Source organism: Dunckerocampus dactyliophorus, chromosome 3 (assembly GCF_027744805.1).
Source record: "Dunckerocampus dactyliophorus isolate RoL2022-P2 chromosome 3, RoL_Ddac_1.1, whole genome shotgun sequence".
Taxonomy (NCBI): Eukaryota; Metazoa; Chordata; class Actinopteri; order Syngnathiformes; family Syngnathidae; genus Dunckerocampus; species Dunckerocampus dactyliophorus.
The window spans coordinates 9,283,438-9,305,254 of record NC_072821.1 but is presented as its reverse complement, the minus strand read 5'-3'; the positions used below and the strand labels follow the sequence as shown (position 1 = coordinate 9,305,254).

Genomic DNA, 21,817 nt, shown 5'->3' with positions numbered 1-21,817 from the left:
GTTTGTCATATTGTTTTCTTGTTTGAAATTATATAACAAGTCACAATTTTACTAGAACAGCTCACAATGAATTTAGTCAGAAAGAGGAAATGAAACTCACAGACCAGACAAACTTCAGACTGAGCCTGAGTGATGCTGTGTTTGTGGAGCTATGAGGTCACTCAGAAGATAGCAGGATTGGATTACTGTGCTGTGGCACAACCTCAATCAGATGTTGGCATTGTGACATGATAATCCCTGACAGATTAGCTACTGTTGCACACCCATTAGCACGCAACTGCTCTCCACATCTCCTTCCTGTAATCCTTTTAATTTGTTTATGTTTCAGTATTCCTAAAACAAATCTTGTATTGGGTATCATTACTTAGACGTTGTCGTCCAAAATTCTCACATACATTTTAATTGTAATGCATTTGCCACTATTTAATTAATCCATAGACAGATATACTCCGTGTCCTATATTGGAATGGGTTACTAGACGGGCTGCTGGGCAAGCATCCAGTCAGACAGATAAAGCAGAAGGATCAAAATAAAACTGGGTGATAATCCCAAATGATTCAACTGAGCTGTTTTATGCTGCAGTTGTCAATGGACAACATGCATGACATTGTCTCATATGAAGTGATATTCCTGAAGCGACTGATTTGCAGAGTGTTGGTCTTTGGTCTGTCCATAATGTGAACTGCTGCATGTGTGTATGTTTTGGGTTGTGGTTTGAAGGAGCACAATCTAATCAGTGCAGGGCAAACACAGGCATGCGGTTGTGAAAACCTTTCCCACAACTGATTTGCAAGCAAACTGGCGTGGCATTGCTTTAAAAACCTTTAGCCCAGCAGTTATTTGTGAAGGCTGGGAAATGACATTGTAGCATGACTTTTTCTCTGGTGGGATACCTGTGATGATTCATGCATGCACTGTCACTCCTTCTGCTGAGTCAATAGAATCATCTGGCTAACTGGTGCAGCTCCCTGGAGTATTCAGACGCAATGCAAGTATGCCCCCTAGTGGTTGTAAATCACAACGTTGACCGCTCATACTGTATTTGCATGCTATCTGGGATTGATCAAATGTGATGTAAAACCAAACATATTCCTCATTTTGCATTTCGTGTTCCAATTGCTCCTTCCTGTTAGATATTGATACTGTAATGCCAACCATAACGTTTTTGTGGAAGCACAACATTCAAGTCACCTTTGTTGGAGTTACAAAACGTGGCTGTGCTTTGCAAACCTGCACAACAATAAAAGTTTTATCGTTCTTGCAAAAATTAAACAGTCTGCTGGCGTCAAACTGTATATCAATCATATCACGCGCCATACAACCAAGGAGGACGTCTTACCAAAGGTTGAAACCCGATTGACAGGGCACTAGGCCACAGTGCAAACCCCTGCAAAATAATCATGGTATTATGTAGTAATATTTTATCTTGGACTATTGGTGGGTTTTGTTTGACTTAATTGAAGGTGTTTAAATGTTATTTAGTTTTTCTTTGGAACAAGTATCTTCAACTATTCTATTTTACTGACTGATTAAAAAACAAATTGCAGTTAGGTTAAATATTTTCTTTTCAATCCGTTCCACATATGTATGCTAAGCACAAAAATCTACATTTAATGTTTAGTCGGCTCAGTGTAATGGGTAATACAATTGTGTGGAAGCATTTGACAAGAACATTTTAAAGTCAGCACTTGAATGGCTGACTTGTAGTAAACAGACTACTAGTGCCACAACTAGTAAAAAAAAAAAAATTAAAAAAAAAAGATTATCCTTGTACAGGCAGAATTTTCAATACAGGTCTTATACTGGATCTCATTAGATTTGCATCACTTTAAGTATCACTATACAACAATAGGTAAAAGACAGTGAAAATAAGTTTTAATCAAGATTTTTAAACACTAAAAATATTTGCATAATATCAATGTCAAGACAACTGTACTTTGTTGCAATGGGATGTGCTCTAAGCGCAGTCCTCACAGAAAGCTCCACGTGTACTAAGATGAATGATAATGATGTACAGTAGTCCAGCGTGACTTAAGAGAGTCCTCAAACCCGAATGTTGATATTGAGCCAGATACTGAGCCTTAACCTGCTCCTGATGCTGCACGATCACTGAATGAATGAGCTGCTAGCTTTCATGCAAACAGACACAATTATTAATCACAGTATCAATGGCTCAAGCTTGGAGATTCTTTTTCATCGATTGGTTGGAGGTTGGGCCGCACGGTGGTCTGGTGGTTAGCATGTTGGAATCTCTGTGTGGAGTTTGCATGTTCTCACTGTGCGTGCGTGGGTGGGTCTTCTCCAGGTACTCCGGTTTCCTCCCACATTCCAAAAACAAGCATGTTAGGTTAATTGGCGACTCTAAATTGTCCAAGGGTATGAATGTGAGTGTTAATAGTTGTTTGTCTAGCCTGCGATTGGCTGGCGACCAATCCAGGGTGTACCCCGCCTGTGGCCCGAAGTCAGCTGGGATAGGCTCCAGCATACCCCCGCGACCCTAATGAGGAGCGGCATAGAAAATGGATGGATGGTTGGAGGTAATTACAACATTGTGAGGGGATGTGGGCCGGGTCCCACTTCACATACATACAATGTTCCTTGCAGTCTACTTTGTATCAGGTTGGAGCTCTTAGTGTGCTACTGAAGAAGTTCAGATCCCATGATGGTTCATTTCCTCTTTTTGCTCCGATTGTCTTTGTTATATCTGACATCTACTGCGCTCTGATTGGTGAGCTCCTTTGTGTGTCCTTTGGACCACTCCCTCTGCAGTTGCTGCAACATCTCAGACGTCAGCAGTCCATCTCGCACCAAGCGGTTAGTCAGTGAGCTGTCCATTGTCTGTCCAGAGCCTTTCGGAGAGCCTGGAGTTCTTCTGCTTCGTGACGTATAATTACTGCTGGGACCGTGACTTCCTGGCACTGTTCCGTGGAGCGGGCCGGTGGTGGCCGGGTCGCTCGCTCTGATGAGACGAGTGATATTTCGTACTCCCTCTTGGATGATGTTGTCGAGTTCCCGCTGAATTTCTCGAACCACAGCAGTGTCAGGAAACATGTCCATGAAACGGTAACTGGAGAAAGGAACGCTGAGGGTTAGCATAATGAAGGAAACCGAGACCACCGTAGGAATATAATATCTTAAATGCTCTCATTGTAGGCAGTGTTACAGGCAGGTGTTTATTTACCTAAACCAAAAAATGGGACTTTAATTGGAAGCAGGTGATTATTGGAGAGAGGCGGTTATTTCAGAAATATATATATATCATTACGAAGTATTTTTAAGTGTTCAATAATAAATTGGAGTGATGGAAATAGCTCTCTTTGATCACATAGTCATTTTTCAATGAGCATATTGCACAACACAGCAGCAACAGAACCAATGTTGTAATAGCAATCTATCCAGAAGAGTTGACGAGCACCTCCAAAAAAAAAACTCACGTTAACGGAGATGCAAGAGCTGTGTTTGGTCACAAATATGCCAAAGCAAAAGAAAAATGCAGCAAATTGAGGAGAGTCTTAGCAAAGAAATGTGCAAATATGAGCACTTACATAATACTTCTTTTCCTTATTAGTTCCAGCTCCAACGACGACTTTACTACGACTACAAAGGATGCTAAACAGCTAGTCAACAAAAGTTGTGGTTGCTCACTCTCTGGAAAACACTGCCCCTAGCATTCTGGTAGACAACTGCACGCAAAAGGGCTGGAGCAATGATACTTTATTTAGATAGACGCCTTAGCATGCTTTTGTTTCACACCAGCGGCTGAGTAGCTTAGTAGTATTTTAAAGCACATGCAGAGGTACATAAAGCTCACCACTCATGATAATTCAAATGCTGCCACTCGTGGAGTTAATTTTAAAAACTACATCAGGAAGTTTCCTATGCCTTTGTTTGTTTTTTTTTACCTGGCGCTAATCAGAAACCCTGGTGGTTATTTGCTTTTGTAGACCATGCAGACTATAGCATTCTAATAACATTACACAACATGTACAAATAACACGCATTTGGATGATCCTTCAAGTTCAAGCACTTTAAGTACTTTTGAGAAAAATTTTCACTTGAATTTCAAATTTATAACATACATTTAAAAACATATTTTGTTGTATTACATCAAAAGAAAATGTGATTATGCTATAAGTTTGCTTTTAGAGTCATGTAAAATAAATAGGAAAAATATGTTATGTACAGGTTTATGCACATCTTTTTACATTGTAAATATCTCTGTGAAGCAAATTAATGCGTTCAAATAGTTACAGTGGTTCAAATTCAAGCAGTATTCAGTATCTAGCTCTCAATTTAGTCCAAGTGGTTACAATACGAACAACGTTACCTTAACCAGAGGTAAAGATCCAACACATCGTGAACGGCCTCCAAGTGAACTAGGTCTTTGATGTTTTTGGGCTGGGCCACGGGCCAGTTGACATGGCGACAGACCCAGTCAAAGGTTAAAGGCTCATCTCGGCTAAACTGACGAGCAAACTGAGGTAGAAACAAGGCGAGGAATCAGTGCGGCAAAAGAGAAGCCCGCGTTAAATGGATAAGAACTCACAGTGCATGTAGGGTTACTTACAAAACCCTAGCAATGTTATCAAAGGCTTAAAGGGGGACATGACTCTTACCTTTAAGAAGGATGTGCACACAAAAGGTTGCTTCTTGTTGATGGGAGCCGTGCAGAAAACGTAGCGCGACCTCAGGTTGAGCGGGATGTGTTGAATCATGTCAGCCAGGAACTTAAAATCGTCGATGTTGCAGACAAAATAAAGACCGTCTACTTGGGAGAAGCTGACAAAAATGTCCTAAGACAAGGACAGAATGGCTGTAAAATGGCTGTTTATATGTATTATTATTATGCACTTATTTCACAAGAGTGCCTTTATAGTGAGAAAATGTCATTGATTTTAGTTTATTGGCTTTTTGTGCTGTTACATGTGCTCATGCTCTACTCACAATGAGGTTGGACAGAGAGGCCTCGGGTAAATGATAGGCAAACATCTCAATCTGCTCTGCTGTAGGATGAAGACCTGCAGTCTGAACAAAGACTTTATTGCCATTTTGGAGAGGTGTCACAAAACTGTGTGTGTGTGTGTGTGTGTGTGTGTGTGTGTGTGTGTGTGTGTGTGTGTGTGTGTGTGTGTGTGTGTGTGTGTGTGTGTGTGTGTGTGTGTGTGTGTGTGCGTGTGTGTGTGTGTGTGATCACCTCAATGGGCTCAACCGTGTGACTGAGTATCTCCTTCAGGACAGGAAGATCATCTTTGTGCATGGTGGTGACTTCTCCCTCTTTAAACTTTGAGGAGAACCTGGAGGAGGAAATGCCAGAATAAAAGGAATGTCACAAAAAAGGAAATAAAAAATAAGACACACCTCCCAGCACGACCGGCGATCTGCAGAGCCTGTGATGTGCTGATGGTCTCCAAATGCTTCTCCCCTTTCTCATTGATGTTTGGCTTCACAAGACTGTTGAAGATGATGCGTTTTATGCTCCTGGAGGGAGGAAGACAAATGTCCCGTTGGTCACAGTTACACTAGTAGTTTGTATTGGTATGCTGCATCATACTGAAAGCTGTTTTAATCTGTTAAGGATGGCACCTACAAATTAAGACCCATCCCAATAGCATCTGTTGCTACCAGGATCTTGCAGGGATCATCAGGGTCATTGAACTTCTTAGCCTGGGACAATTTGGTGCCTGAAAAAATTAGTTTAATTTAAGCAAAAAAAAGACAAAGAAAGAAAAGAGGCAAGCCCACATGCTAACACACTGACCTGGAGGTAAACTGCCATAAATGACAGCACATTCCAACCCTCTGGCTTCAATCTGCCTGCTTATGGAGTAAATGTCATTTTTACTGAAGCACACGATGCAATCTCCTGGTCTCAGGTTGTCTAAAGATTCCACAGCTTGGTCCAGAATGGAGAATGGTGTTAGGCGCTGGTAAGTGTGGACCTGGCAGTGACAATCAGAGACAAACGTTATTACCTTGTAAAGGCAGATAGAGGTCTTGGACCTTGTTAGATTTTGATGGTGAGGCCGGTAAATGTGTATACAGTGTTCCTTCGTTTATCACGGGGATAGGTTCCCAAAATAGCCTGCAATAAGTGAAATCCGCTAAGTAGCCAACTTGATTTTGTTTACAATTATATATTTATATTTTAAGGCTGTAAAACCCCTCACCATACACTTTGTACACTTTTCTCAGACAGGCAATAACATTTTCTCTTGCTCTCTTAACTCTTGTTTAAACACTCTCAAAGTTCAAACCTTCGTTATGAATTTGAATGATCAGCCTACAGGTGAGACACAAATGATTAAGTCACATGTATGTCACCCATGTGACCGCGCCGTTTCGTCCTGGTGCCATTCTGCTGTACTGTAGCGTTTTTGTATCCTTGTTAAAACATATTGTTGCAGTCCTCCTCCTTCGAACTGAAGATTCATTTACAAGCTAGCGATGACACAGGAGACACGGCAGGGCGGCACAAAGGAGAATGATTGACAATGGTCTACAGCCAATCAGGATGCACAAAACAATGGGCGGTGCAAAAAGACGAGAGGGAAGAGAGAAACACTAAACTTCCCACAATGCAATTCTTCTTAAAGGGCCAGGCTCGGCCTGTAACAGCTTTCATATGCTGTAATAAAAAAAAGAAGCACTAAAAAAAATTCTGCGAAAGAGCAAATCTGCTAAAGGTGACAAGCGATAGAGCGGTGGAACACTGTAAATACTGTATATAGTCCGATGTAATGGAACTCACCTCTACTTCCTCTCCTGTGGTGTACATAAGCTCCCTGATGAAGTCAATGGCTGCTGGTTCCCCACACACATGAATCTCCTCTGCACAGAGACCTGCACACACATGCAAATATCACCTGTCTTAATATACGTTCATCTGTAAAGTACAGAGATTGCATTGAATTATAACATTGAATAATGTTATAATACTGCTGAAGTACCACAGTCCTGTGAAAGTCAACCTCGGATTCATTAATTCATTTCCCCATAGAAATGATGGCTATACAAACACTCTGCTCTAGGGTTACACTGTCGCTATCGTAAAATATGTAATACAAGTGTAAAAATAACCTAACCACTGTTGTTAAGACAATGAAACACTTAACTTTAATTAATGATTTGGGCCTAACAAAAAAGTCATGTCCCAGACAGGCCTCATGCATCTTTTTTTATGCCGATGCCTGACGTGACCTCTCACAATGACTGCTCCACCCACAGGCTGTTGTGCGACTACGTGTTTTGGCCAAAAATTACACTGAAATGAAGTTTAAATCCAAATTGTATGACCTTCAGGGCAGGCAAATATCAGTGGTTATTCAGTAAATTGTTATGAAAATGAAAACACAGGCGGTGTGTGCGTGTCAAACCTAGCAGTGCTCTGGTCCAGGCCCAGCCTCGTGCATGGTCTCTGATCATTTGAATTTCATCGATCACAGCCACTTCATCTAAACACACAAACAGAACATCAGTAAAAGAGAGATGTAAATCTTCCACCATCGTGTGGATAACCACACCGACATGACCAAACAATGCATCTGCAATAAGTAATCCCTCATTTATCACAGTTAAGTTAATTATATGTCTAGTAAAGGTGACTATTAGGGTGTTACTTCATGTCTAGAGAGCTTTAATAACATAAAATGTATTTCAAAAGGTCGTACACAGGTTTTCTATGCTCTAACTCCGAAAGTATTCCATTTATAAATAAGGATTCCTACTTCGCTTAAATTCGCTTATCACGGTGAGGTCTAGTACCAATTAACTGCAACAAACAGAGGATTACTATATTTGATATAGACTCACACATTAGCATTGGGAGTGTTACTTGTTTTTGTTTTTTTTCGGGACAGTTGTAAATTAGTCAGCCTTTTTATTTGTCTTTCAGGCTGATGCTCAAAAAAAACACTTCTTCTATGCTATGGACTTACTTCCTAAAAGCTAGCCCCAACCCAGCATGAAGAACGTCACTGCCCTCTGTAGCCCATACTCTAAACAGCAGCTCAGAGCTACGCAATACACGCCGTCGCTATGCGATCCGTACCCGAGGTGCAATCGGTTCTATGCATGTGCGGAACGCATCTACATCCGGCCGACCAATTTTTTTGGCAGTCACATGTTTGGCAAGCTGATTTGTAGTATGCATGTGTAATCTACGTCATCCGTCGATCAATTTACAGCAGTTTCAGATCGTAAACGTCAGACAACTCGATTTCTACTACACATGTGCAATATACCTCACAACCCCCACGACATTCACAACCATTCTTAATGTAAGGGTGCCAGATTCAGACCAAAGGTCTAAATAAATTAACTGTACATGACTAAAAACAGCAGCACTTGAAGTTGGGGGGGTGGGTTGGGGATTAATGTCCGGTTCGGCCCACAACCTAAAGTTGGCTTTGAGTTTTGGCTCCCTGTCACGGTATTTTATGTTTTGTTTTATATGGTTTATTGTATTTGTGTTTATTCATGTATGTTATACCTAACCGGATATGGCGTTTACGTCCGTGGCGCATCTGCGTGCATACTAAGTTTTTACATAGAACAGTCTTGGTGAATAAAGACGACAGAAACGTCCGCATGCTAGCAAAGTTTTTTCATAAGCATCACTAATAAAATAACCCCCCGATATATTACATATATGAAGTATGGTTATTGACCATTTATGTTCATTCATTTAAAAAATAACTACCACAACAAGTGACGTCGCAGAAACACTGTCGTAAAAATTTGCGAAAGGAGGAAAACTGCGCGTTATTTTTATTTATTTGTATTTCCATTCATTTAGCCATTTTTATGGTGATTGGATGGCGACCAATATAGGGTGTTCCCCGCCTCTCGCCCGTCAGTCAGCTGGGATAGGATCCAGCATACCCCCGCGACCCTAATTAGGATAAGCGGCATAGAAAACGGATGGATGGATGGATGGCCATTTTTATTCTTGAAAATGCTTAATTTAGGCCAAAAATACTAATACTAAAAGTCTGTATTCAACCACAAAAGGGTGCTAACGTAGTCATTTATTTTGAAAAACTGTGATAGAGTGAAGCCCCAAAATTCAAACCGCGAAGTGGCGAGGGACGACTGCAGATGCATGTAGTATGCAGTGTGACACAGTGCACAAATGTGTGCATTTTATTCCCTCACATGGTGTGGTGACGCTGCACATCTCAATGGTGCAGGCCACGTGAGCAGACGCTCGACCATCCTTGTCCACAAACGTCCTCTCCTCGCCAGTCACCAGGTCACATGGCACACCCTGAGAAAATATACGCACATGTAGTTAACATGTAGAGAGAGCCCACTCAAATTTAAAAAAGTGAACATATTGCAATGAGAAGAGCATTGCATACAGCTTCATTGGTCTTCTCAAAGATTTCATGGGCGAGCAGTTTCAGAGGACCGCAGTAGACCCCAGACTTTGCAGCAAGGTAGCGTTGGATGGCGTGGTAGGTTTTGCCACTGTTAGTGGGACCGGCATGGAAGATCACCTTCCTCTGGATGGCACGAGCCTCTGGGTACCTGAAGAACACATACAATACAGGGCATGTAGACATACAGCATGGAAGCACAAAGACGTCATGTCCACACTAGCACGGCTATTCTAATTGGCGTCTTCTATAAACAAACGTGTATCCACAAAATTGTAATCCACATTTACATTTTGTGTTTCACTGACATTATGGTTTTAGCCTTTTTAAAAAGGGGACTTATCTTGCTTTTTTATGATATTGGATCCAGTGGGGCACTATAATTTCAGAAATAAAATAAAATAAAATATATATTTGTCTATAATCTGCATTCTTAACAGTTTATATCCAGTAAGTTCAAAATAATTTTGGAAATATAATTTTTTTGGTTATAATCGTATTGTGCAGCTGGAAATGACCTCAGAAAGTGTTGGTGTTATTGAAAAATATTTGCCACAAAAGGATCCTGGCAACTTCCAGCAATATCTAGCACATTCTGATCAACTCTTTTCCATTCATGACTCCAATACAAACGTCTTTTGACACTTTCTTTCATTTCCAGCCATTTCTTTCCAGATAAAAATTGACTTTAACTCAACATTTGTCTGGGGTTTGAATAACTGGGTTTAACACTACGTATCTTATTTGTTTACCAGTTAGCAGGGACTCTGAGGTCAGAGATCTTCCTCAGGTCATCCATACAGTCCAGCATGGGAAAGATTTGCTTGGCATGACGCATGAAGTATGGGTAGATGTCATCTATGTGACCTACAGATGACAGAAACACAAAAAGATTATAATATATCTTTTTAATTACTGCTTTGTATTTTTATTTTACACACCTGCTCCACAGATGATGTCACTGAGGATGATGTGCAGGTCAGCGGGGAGTGATGTCACCTCCAGGATGTATTTTCGAAAGTTGATAAAAGCCTGGTGGAAGAGTCGTGCTGCATAAAAGACAAAAAACACAGAGAAAGTGTACATGAATCATGTCATAATGCATAAACTTTTCACTTTCTATAAGTTTACATTTACACAAAGAGTTTAAGTAGCCGTAATCACTGGAACGGTCCATGAAAGCAAAAACATCCACTCCAAGAAGAAATCTATGGTTATCAAGTTTCGATAAGTGATAGTAATTTTAGGTGCCAGTTTTAGCACAAGTACAGTACTTGTGCGAGTGTAATATTTTGAAGAAAGTGTCTTCTCATTCTCACCGTCCAAGCCGTTATCTGCAGCCAACTTCTGAATCTCTTTCTTTTTGTAAAAGCGGTTTACAATTTTCAAAAGCTCACCTAAAAAGAGCACAATACCTGGGTTAATGTTTGATGCATCTCACATTTCCCACCGTTTTATTCATTCAAACGCAGCATACAGCACAGATAACTTAACTGACTTTTGTCGAGAGGCTGTGTCAGCTCGGCTCCGACAGTCCCATTTGCAGACGAGTCAGTCTTCAGAGTGATCGGGACGAAAAGAGACGTGTCCGGAGGTTTTGGAGATGAGGAAGAACTTCTGCTGCTAACAACAGAACTACTCGGATGTTGTTTAAGCAACAAACCATAGCCAGAAGACACATGACAGCTACTACCGGTGAGGCGAGCAGTCCGAGTGTTAACATGGCGCCGAAGCCGAGAAAACAAATACAAACACCGATTTACTGACATCATTTTTTCTTTACAGTTAATATTACACAACTGAGACTGTGTCAAAACGCGGCGTTAATGAGTCGCCATAGGTCCAAAAGTAAGATAAACACACCGCTAACTTCGTCAGAGGACGGTCAACACACTGTCTTCCTGCTAGGATCACACGTGGGACAGGACCCGTCTGTACATAGCTGTCCACAATTATGCCTGTGACATTTTAAAAAAGCAATTTACATGTTTGTATATTTCAGTGCGCAATATATTTAATCTAACATTTTGTTATTTAAAAACTATGTGTATTGTCCCGAAATATGTGCATTGTGTATATTACGCAGAATTAGAGTGAATTAAAAATTGGCATATCCCGAAACACCCTGAGAGGTAGTTTTATAAATAATAAATTGAGCCCCTTGCACAGCCAATCAGATTTGTCCTTACTAAAAAGACAAAATCCGGCAAAAAAAAAAACCCAAGTGACAGTTTTCATTTTCTTGAGTGTGTCACACAAGTTAGCAATCCATCTTTGTTAGTTTACAGACTTTAAGCATATATACAACTTTCCCCGGCAACTAAAGTAAATGGATTGAAATTACTCTTAATTTAAGCCGCGCAGTTCTATATCAACCTTCTACAGAAGGAAGTGCCTTGTGGTAACTTACGCTGTAAATAGGTGATAAATAAAATATACTTATTTGTCAATATAAATTTCCTTTATTCATGATCCTTTTTTTTGCTCTATTTAAGGGTTTCATGTATGTACATACACACAAAATGTTATTGATATGGTGTGTGATTGTAAAAAGATAAACATGCAAAACATCCGTTTTTTCATCACCTGCAGTTACAGTATTTGAAAGAACAAGTCCAACATGACTAGAAAGACATTGTGTCTTGCAGGATGAAAGAAATGAATCGTTTCTTGCACATAAACGGTTCACAAATTAAGGTACAATAAAAGTGACATTCATTCACTGAGCTAAGAAGACAGAAGCTCAGTGGTGGATCTAGGTGCTTTTATGAAATTAATGTCATTGAGTCACGATTTGCACATGAAAAGGGACAAAAACATCATATATTAGTGTTTTAAATGAAAACATTTTTCAAATAATTGAGTTCCCAACTGCAGATAAAGTCGACCTCTGAGGATTCATGCTTGTAAGATACAATATTTCCTTCTAGTTTATGTGCATCTTTTAAGGCATAAAAGTGCACCACAGGCTGCAGGTCAAAGCTTACGGGCTCATTTACCAACACATAAGTTTGGTGACATCACATAACCGTTCAAATGTCTTAAAGCATCACAGTGACATTGTGAGGAACTGCATTGCATCCAGTGCTTGCAACAGAAGATTGGGTAGGATTGTTACATGAATAGACACACATCAAGGGAAAGTAAACCTGGCAGAACCATGCCTACAGTGAGAACACATGGAGTGCAAAAAATTCCTGTCAGAACTCAGTTGTACAGTTTTGACACAGATGTTCTTTAAATGATTGATGACAAGTAATTAATGGACTTCCATGACCATTGGATATCATGGGATAATAGAATAGGACAGAGATAAACTACAGACAATGAACATGACACCTAAATTGTGGAAACTGCATAAAAAACCTTGAAAACCTGAAACGTATTCATCTGTAAAGAACCGCTGACTTACAGAACATTCATTTTAACAGAGGTTGACGTTTTTCTTGCCCAAAAACAGAAAACAAAGTACAGGGTTAAAAACAAATGATCAGATGAGTATTTGTTTCTCAAGTCCAAATTTACACAGCATCTGAGGAAAGAATGACTTATGTGGATGTGTGTGTCCAGCCAAATTGTAAAAAACAACATAATTATGGCAGGGGCGGGTGCAACTACAAAGACAAACCCTCTAACAAAACGGTATAAGCAGTTGCCAAAAACCCTGTCTTGTTTTTCTTCTTTGTTCCTACAAACAGAGTTCAGCTTTATATTGTGTGTGTGGTTTTGTGCCTTCAAGATCAAATGCTGTCTTCACTGCTTGACATCAGGCACTCAGCAGACTATGCGTGCTCATGCGTCCAAATGTTGCGGTGCTGTGACAGTGGAAGCACAGCTCACATTTCAAGCTGAAGTGATGGGCTGAGGAAGATGTCACGTGTGTGTGTGTGTGTGTGTGTAGTCCAAGAAGAGTGTGGTAGCCCTCACACCTCTGGCTGCTCAGCAGTGAAGGGTTGGTATGGGTTGTGTTTTTCAGTTCATGGCCTCACTCGCCCTCACATCTCTGGCTGCTCCGCACTAGGCTGAGTTCGGGGGTCAGGAGACTCGTAACGCTGGTGGAAGTTTCGTTTTCTCAGCTTCTCTGGAGCTTTCCGCCACAAAACAACCTCCTGAAGACAGAAACAAAAACATAAGCAGGGAACTAAGAAGTACAGATTACAATACCAACTTTTGGTGAATAAAATGTACTGTACTTCTGATATTTTGCTTCAAGGTGTACTATCTGCATAAGGACGGTATACCTGCTGTTTAAAGTATCGCCTGTCTTCTTCATCCACGAGCACCAGATTCAGGAAGTACCGTACAGAGAACTTCTTGTTGACATCTCTCATGGTGGGTGTCAAGTCGTACCCTGGTCAAAAGCAAAGTGTGAAATAGCAATGCATAAAATTTGATCAATCGTTTAAGCATTTTGTCATAAAGTGAAGTCAGATCCCAAAAGGCAAAATGGAGTGAACTATTTGACAGCATTCAGACAGCAGAAGGCACTGTTGAGTCAGGCTCAACTTGATTGCAACAAAGCCCTTTGCAAACATCTTATCTGCTAATGTTGATGTTTGCCCGCAGTTATCCCACCAATCCCCACATCTGGCCTTGTGACAGTAAATACCTCAACAAGAACCAAGTATTTTAATGTCTCTTATTTAGCTTACATTAAATGTTTTACCTGCCAGAAACAGTCTGATGGGAATAGATTCTCCTTTAACTGGGGCTCCATCCATGATCTCATACTTGGCAACCGTTTCTGTCTCGGTGGTCGTACTGGGACCTGAAAAGGTCAAGAACATTAAACACAGTGGAGAGAAAGTCAACTCGAGGACTAGAGGGTGTGCATCTCTATGTCTTAATTTGCAGTTTGCATTTGTTCCCCCGCATATTCGTGGATTTATTTTTTCTGTTTAAAATTATTTTATGGTAACTTAAATAGAAAGTGCTTTGATGCCACTAGCCGCAGGAAGGAAAACAGTGCTGCAGCTATGAATCCAGCTTGGGGCGCCGTTTCAAAACTGAATTCACTCATTTTCCAGCAGCAAGATATTTTGACAAGATGTGATGTTGTATAACTAGCGATAATCCGATCAGGTTTTTACGCTGACAATAAAGATACTGATCATGCATGAGTGAAATCGGCTGACGCCGATCACATAAATTGTCAATTTTTAAATGTACAACTGTTTATATCAGGGGTCACCAATGCTTTTTGTCGTGAGAGCTACTTTTCCAAAATGAAAATGGCCAAGATTTTGCAACATTTATTTTCATAGCATATTTCAAACCAAACAAACTGAATATCCAGAACATTAACAAAATGCTGGTATCCCCAATTCACATTTTGTATTTCAGAATGCATTTCTTTAAAGTGTTCTCACATTATTAACTCAAAACCTGAATGAAAAACAGGCATGCACACGCCTTATGTGGTCGTGGGGGACTCCCTTGTGCCCGCAGGCGGCTCTCTGGTGCCCACGGACACCCTGGGCTATATGATATGAAAGGGGAACCATAAAATCTAGATTTTTTTTCCAAATTAGACAAAAACATATTTGACTTTGACATATCACTGGTGAAACTTAGAGGATCAGACGCCTTCTTTATGGAGACATTGGATACAAGATACGATGATCACATTGCAAGTCTCAAACTCACCACACCCTGCCAAGCGCCCGCCCCGCAAATGCCACACGAAACTAAAGCTTTTTAACGCGCTACCCCGGTGAGACATTTTTCGTGGCATGTTTTGCAGGGTGCAAAACTCGAACAACAGCAAGTTCCACGCGGCAGACATGCTTGTTTTGGCTTTGTGAAGGGGGTGATCGGCGGAGTTTACTGGCATTAAAAAGCAAGTATCGCCATATGCAGATACCATGCTTTTTCATGGAATTCGGCCGATATTGATCGGTGGCCCACCTGATTGGAGCACCTCTATGTGTAACTACACGTTTTGTAAGTACAATACCATTTACTGTATGCCTGTAATTGTTTATTTGTGTGTAAAACTAAATTTAAGAATAATAATAATAGTAGTAATAATAATAATAATAATAATAATAATAATGGATTAGATTTTATTGCGCTTTTCAAGGTACCCAAAGCGCTTCACAATGAAGTGAACACATTATTCATTCACTCCTCCGTCACACACTGGTGGTGTATCCACAGCTGCCCTGGGGTAGTTGGATAGAAACGTGGCTGCCAATTCGCGCCTACGGCCTCTCTGACCACCACCAAACATTCATTCACATTCATACACCAGTGTGGGCAGCACTGGAGGCAAGGTGGGTGATGGGTCTTGCCCAGGGACACAACAACAGTGACTGAGTGGAGTGGACTGCTCTACCTCCTGAGCCACTGCCGCAAATTTAAATGTGTTTATTAACTTAAGAGGCATACTATAGGGTACCAAAAATGTTTACGGCTTTTTATTGATACGTCCATTATTGGCGGGTTTTCACCACTCACAGGCGGTCTTGAAACGTAACCCCTGCAAATAGTGGTGATGGACTATATTATTTATTTATTTATTTATTTATTTGTTGTTTGCTTTCAGAAGCTCACCTATGCCTGTTATCTCCTTCTTGATGAGCTGCAGCTCCATGTGTTGGATCTTGATCCTGACCAGCAGGAAGTAAATCTTTCCAACAATGACATCTTTTAGGTGGTACCTAGCATGGAGACACACGGACAGAAGACATTGAAATGAATAAATGTTCATATTTGACTGAGGAGGAAGTGTCACTCATCTTACTTGGATTTATTGTATTCAAACTCGATGTGAAGACAATCTTCTATGCCAACTTCCATCTTGATGGAGTTGTTTATGTCTGGGTAGGTAGCCAACTGATGGACAATCAGCTCGTACTCCTTCACCAGGTCTGACAGTCGACGCACTATTGTTACCCTGAGAAAATACCTGCAGAATGGCAAGAGACGTTTGTTTGTACATACCATTCTTGTGGCTTAAAATATTTTACCCAGGTAAAATGGTGTTGTTACGACACTACTGTACCTTAGCCTGACGTTAGCTCCAGTGTAGGACTCATAGGGCTTCTCCACCTGCATGAACTCAAAGTCGTAGCTCCTGTTCTGGGTGAGCTCTCCGGGCAGCGCCAACTCTTTCACCAAATCAACAAACTCGTGGGTGTTGCTTTTGTCGGAGAAGAGCTCTAAAATAAAGGAGTAGATGGTGGTCTGCATGCTGTAACTGCTAAATATTCAGATGGTTGATATTGTAATATCATATACAACTAGAATGGCAATGAGAAGAAGCCGCATTGAAAATGGATGGATGGACCTAGAATGGCACACAGAGTGCAGACTACTGTAGAGGTGGATGGATGTATCCAAATACCAATATTATCGAAACCACAGTAGTATCGTATTGGATGGATCTGAAGATTTGTTGTGTTGTTCAAAATCTAATAAATACTGCATATATTTATATATTGTTACATTATAATAGGTTATTGGACACAGGAGGGCTTTGGGGCCAAAGGATTTGAATGAGAGGCAATAGTTTCTGTATTTAACAATTTTGCACTGTTGACTTTATTTTGGATCAAACAATCGTATGTAATAAAAGGATCTAAAGTAATCATTTTTGTTGTTGACACTACTACATGATCTTATATTGTTGTATTTACATATTGTTAACTTGCTCACAAATAAGTGTTGGTATAAATTTTTTTGGGTTTGTCTAACATCTTTATCCTGTCTTTGTTCAGATCATGATCAACAAATTACAAAATCATTCAATGATCTGGAAAAATGCCTACGTAAAAAGCAGTGGTATCAGCGATATTGGCCCTGTATTTGCTTTGTGTCGGATCGATACCAAAGTTTGTAGTATCGCACAATAAGTGCGGACCTCTGCCAAGGTTGAATATAAACAAAAGTAATTTATTATTTGGCAATTGGCAATAGGGGTGTAATGATTCATCAATGTATTGATTTATGTTCCTATCATCCAACTCCATTGATCTGTGTTCAGCAAGTAGCCATTCCGGACAATCTAACATCATTTAAAAGGTAATCAATTAATTGCATCGATACTAGGAAATAAAGCATCAGTCTGCCTGTCTGTGATGTCATTGCCACTCGCCGCGGCATGACAAAAGGCGCCATGGGATTTCACACAACGCTGACTGTCCAGGCACCTCCTTGCAGCAGCAGGTAGGAATGTTACAATCCATGTATTTTAGCGATGCAAAAATTACACTGTGCGTGCACGCTTGATTTGGCGAGTCCGTGTGGACGTCTTTAAAAATTTATTTTTTTCATATGATATTGTATTTGAGTGTATTTTCATTCGTATACATGTTTGTTAGGTAGACAACGACTTCTTCAATTTCGTATCAGATTTATACTGTGTATTGGACCACATCGACTCATGCGAGCTTCGAAAGTGAATTCCAACTTTAAGCCTTTCAAACTCATGAATCTGAGCTTCAGAACAAGATAAAAAGGTATGTAGGATATAAATTCACTTTAATATGTATCTGCAGATGAAAATTCATTAAAATCTGATGGTGCGAAATATGTTAATTTAGGCCCGGAATTACTGTGGACATGCAATCTGTAGTGCGGCGTGGAAACGAACACAGCGTCCTGCTGTACTGCACTGCGAGTGCTAGGCCTACATGAAAATGATGACACTTGATTTTCTTCCCTGGACTTTTTGATTACCAAGAACATTTTAATGGCTACTCTGAATTAATCACAGACTTGATTTTACATATTTCCAAATTGTGTAAAATTCCTATGCAAGGTATTTATGTTGAAAAACAACAGCAAAAGTAGCAAGTACACCTACTGTTGATTCAACCTGAAGAGATGTTGGTTGCACTTTATTTTGATATTTATATTGTATTATTTTTATGTTGAAAAACAAGAGCAGGAGTAGCAGATAAACCTAGTGTTGAAATGTTGGGACTTACTGTACTTTTATTGAAAATGTCTTGAATATTGAAAATGAGAGCAGAAAAGGTTAACCTGCATTTGCCATTAATTGTTGTTTACGTGTTTGTTTATATCCATAATTAATGTATACCCGATTCCCTTACAAAAAACAACGGGAATCTAGGAAACTTTATTTCACAGTCACACTGGTTGAATTTTTGGCTAAAAAGTTACTGAATTGATTTAAAGTTACTGAATCCTTTCAAATTGCATCGTTCAAAATGAACCAATATTCTCCTTGAATCGTATCGGCAACCACGAATCATCATACGAATCAAATCGTTATTAAAACAAACCTGTTACACCCCTAATTGGCAGGCCAATTTCTGAATCAAAAAGAGGGTGCCATAAGACAACAGGCTCATTTTTGATACCGGGGTGTGTGGGGGGGAATGGTGGCATCTTGGTACATAAAAATAATGTAGCAGTAAATAAGCTCACCGATCTGTCCAACAAACTCAATGCGGATGCCCTGGTGCTCGAGTCGTTTTCCTCCCTGCTTCACATTTAGATTCACCTGCAGTATAAACGGTTGTTATTTATAAGCACACATGCATGTTTTTAAATTAAAACCCTTGTCATAACCTGCTCAAAATAGCACTGACTGCCACAAACAAACTAAGATGACATTAACGGCAAAGAACAATCACTTAAAAGAGACACTAATCAATAATATGACAATAAAGTTAAACAAAAGTCACATGACAGCTCAGTTTACCTTGCCGGACACAGATTCTCCATCGTAAAACAGATAATGTTTCTCCAGTTTGCCATCTTCTGTCTTCACTTCAGCAGTCTTCCGGCTGTCGGCATCATTGAGCAGGACATCTATCTCACATACAGGCCCGAACAAACCCCCCAGGAAACTCTGAAAGTTGAGAACATTAGCGGCGAGACAAACAAATAAACAGAGCACAGTGACTCAGCTGTTAGGACATGGATATTATTTTTTTTAAATGATCATTATTTATTGGTTCTCATATACTTGTGTTCATATCAGTTTTTTGTGCATGTAGCTAATTAATTAAAATTGCATTGGGCACTGTCCTCGATGCACACACACCTGTCTACATTCCTCTCAATTTCTCAACCCAACTGGTTGATGTAGACTGCCACTGCACATGCAATTGTGGCTGTGATCAAGGTTTCGTCCGGCAAATGACACCTCTGAAATCTCACAAAGTTTCAAACCACTGTCAAGCATGACTTCCCACAAGATGTCTGCATAAACGATTACTTCTGCATGTTTTTCTTTGTTCCTACATATGGAGCAGAAGGATATACCCCCTAAGTTCCGTGAAGTAACCATGAGTCACCACATACGTTTTGTTACTTGTTGTCAAGTTAAGGTGAGTGTTTTAGTATTGTTTAGTGTCTTAGCAGCTCTACTGTACAAGTTTTCATGAACTGACAATATACTCATCATAATAGTCAAACGACCAATACAACATCAGCTGATGGTTGTGTCATAGTCATTTTTACATCTTGGAACAGCTCCACATTCTGCAGAAAACTACTACCATCACAGTAATCACATAAGCAGCAATGCAAGTGTCTGCATTATCAGCCCTCCTCCTGACATACAGCTCATGCAGTGTGTGTCACTTGCAGGGCGTCAGGAGTCCACAATCACTGTCAGGGGGCGTGGTTATAGCAGCTGACAGCTCACAGACACGATCATTGTTTAAAAATGGTGTGATTAAGAACAATCCAACACGCCTCATCCCTACGCGGGCTAATGTACACATTTCAAGTCGTCTCCACATTGACAGTTGTGGCACTATTTAAACGTCTGTAAGGATCATACAACTTCTCAGGACAGCTAACAGCATCACCACAAGTAAAATTATTATTATACGTCTTATCAAATTGATGCATTAACTAGCATTACCAGCAGTGATTTCAACTACTTATGATCACGTCAAGTTACTGTACAATCTAAATAGTAGCTGCAAACCACAGGCGGCCTCACTCGGCTAACTCGAGCAGCCCTGCCTAGCTAGCCCCCACCGTCAGCTTTTAAAACCGCCAAACAGTCGCTGTCACGCCAAACTGAGAGCACCTGTCGGCGTTGCACTTTCACAGACACAATCTAATTTAGTTTCTTTTGTATAGTATAGTTTTGGTGGTCGTTTTCCCACTCACCATCTTGGCCGTCTATACACTGAAAGCTAACAGCTAGCCTCGCTCGGATGAAGCTCGTGCGCGTGAACCAGAACGCTGTATCGAGGAGGGCGGGCGGCCACGTGACACGAGCCATGTGATGTGGGCAGGGCGTGGTCGTTTATGAACTCTCAGGTGTGTCAGCTTAACCCTTGTTTGACTTACTTTCAAATGGTTTGCTGTCAGTAAGTTAATGGCACGCATACATAATAACATGTTATGTTATAGATAAAAATGTTGAAAAAAATGTCAATTAGTTTAAAAAAAGGACATTTTAATGTATATTATATTTTATACTATTATATTTATATCTTTCTACTAAATTAGTAAGTAAATATCCAGCATGAAAACCCATGTGTAATGATTTATTGTTGTATTGTTGTATATATATTGTAATTAAATAGAATGTGTAGAAGGTACTATCTCAATCTATCAATGTATTAACTCTACTATTACACATTATTCTTTCTTTCCCTGTGAGAAAATGGTAAACTGATACACAGGAAGTAAACAAATTAACTACTGACTACATGAATTGTACAAATGTAAGCATGTGATGGTATGCTAGGGTTTGTTTCAGACATGCTTCAACAAGAGACATTAAAGAATATCACATGTTTACATTTGCACAATTTAACATGTCCGAAAAGGCATAGGAAGAAGCAATGTAATCCTACCTCTTCTCCATATATTTGACTGACAATTCTTTTTCATCATGTCTCTTACATGTTGACACTTCCAATATTTTGTTTGCTTACATTTGTTATTTAAAGTTTGTTCACTTCCTGTGTTTAAGCGTCTCCGTTTTCTAATTGAAGAAAAGGCCTGGATCGCGTGTGCAATGTTAAAGAAAAAAAAGAAGAGAACAAGAATAAAAACAAGAGTATTCTCAGGGCATTAACCTGATCGCAACTGGGCTGTTCAGGTTGTCTCAGAAGATGCTTCACTTGTCATCCGAGCAGGCTTCATCAGTTCATGCTCAAAGACTAAGTGGAACCACCAATCAGACTAGTTAGGACAGAACTTGGTGCAAGATCCAGTCAATTTATCCTCTAAAGGAGGAGGCATGTCCAGACAGGAATGGCAATGACCATTATTACATCTGATGGGATGCTAACAAAGGTGATACCACCCAAACGACCATCCTTGGCAGGCAGAGGCCACACCCCATTGTACCCTAACGATCGTCATTTGACACTATTTAAGAGCCAACCATTCCTGTATGGACATGCTTCCTCCTTAGAGGAGAAATAGATTGGACCTTGCAACAAGTTCTCAGACCAGAGCTCTCCTATCTGGTGTGTGTCCCACCTAGTCTTTGA

At 40.2% G+C, this 21,817-nt stretch overlaps 2 protein-coding genes across 3 annotated transcripts; both read right to left on the bottom strand.

Moving 5' to 3' along the window:
• Positions 1 to 1,593: 1,593 nt before the first annotated feature.
• supv3l1 (SUV3-like helicase) lies at positions 1,594 to 11,290 on the bottom strand. 2 transcript variants are annotated; one of them, XM_054770699.1, is made up of 16 exons: positions 10,876 to 11,290; positions 10,697 to 10,774; positions 10,319 to 10,426; positions 10,130 to 10,244; positions 9,360 to 9,528; positions 9,154 to 9,265; positions 7,374 to 7,451; positions 6,749 to 6,840; positions 5,759 to 5,939; positions 5,588 to 5,681; positions 5,359 to 5,478; positions 5,195 to 5,294; positions 4,945 to 5,025; positions 4,617 to 4,793; positions 4,328 to 4,476; positions 1,594 to 3,067 (listed from the first exon to the last, which is right to left on the bottom strand). In XM_054770699.1, exons 1-16 carry the CDS (start codon positions 11,147 to 11,149, stop codon positions 2,668 to 2,670), a joined length of 2,328 nt encoding a protein of 775 aa, XP_054626674.1. In that variant the 5' UTR covers positions 11,150 to 11,290; the 3' UTR covers positions 1,594 to 2,667. The 2 variants fall into 2 exon arrangements, with proteins under 2 accessions (XP_054626674.1, XP_054626675.1); XM_054770700.1 differs by lacking the exon at positions 10,697 to 10,774 and having other exon boundaries at positions 1,595 to 3,067; positions 11,241 to 11,279.
• Positions 11,291 to 11,828: 538 nt separating this feature from the next.
• On the bottom strand, positions 11,829 to 20,584 carry vps26a (VPS26, retromer complex component A). Its single transcript, XM_054771770.1, has 9 exons — positions 20,478 to 20,584; positions 19,051 to 19,200; positions 18,774 to 18,849; positions 16,384 to 16,540; positions 16,123 to 16,287; positions 15,933 to 16,039; positions 14,044 to 14,145; positions 13,619 to 13,728; positions 11,829 to 13,486 (listed from the first exon to the last, which is right to left on the bottom strand). The coding sequence occupies exons 1-9, from the start codon at positions 20,478 to 20,480 to the stop codon at positions 13,373 to 13,375; spliced, it is 984 nt and encodes a 327-aa protein (XP_054627745.1). The 5' UTR covers positions 20,481 to 20,584; the 3' UTR covers positions 11,829 to 13,372.
• Positions 20,585 to 21,817: the final 1,233 nt, after the last annotated feature.

Coding starts and splice junctions, on each gene's coding strand:
- supv3l1 (XM_054770699.1), bottom strand. CDS start 11,149: ATGATGTCAGTAAATCGGTGTTTGTATTTGTTTTCTCGGCTTCGGCGC. Junction 5,682..5,758: donor TTATGGCAGTTTACCTCCAG/GTCAGTGTGTTA, acceptor TAATTTTTTCAG/GCACCAAATTGTCCCAGGCT. Junction 5,026..5,194: donor ACACGGTTGAGCCCATTGAG/GTGATCACACAC, acceptor GTCTTTGTTCAG/ACTGCAGGTCTTCATCCTAC.
- vps26a (XM_054771770.1), bottom strand. Junction 16,541..18,773: donor TGAGTTTGTTGGACAGATCG/GTGAGCTTATTT, acceptor CCTTTATTTTAG/AGCTCTTCTCCGACAAAAGC. Junction 13,729..14,043: donor CATCAGACTGTTTCTGGCAG/GTAAAACATTTA, acceptor GCTTTTGACCAG/GGTACGACTTGACACCCACC.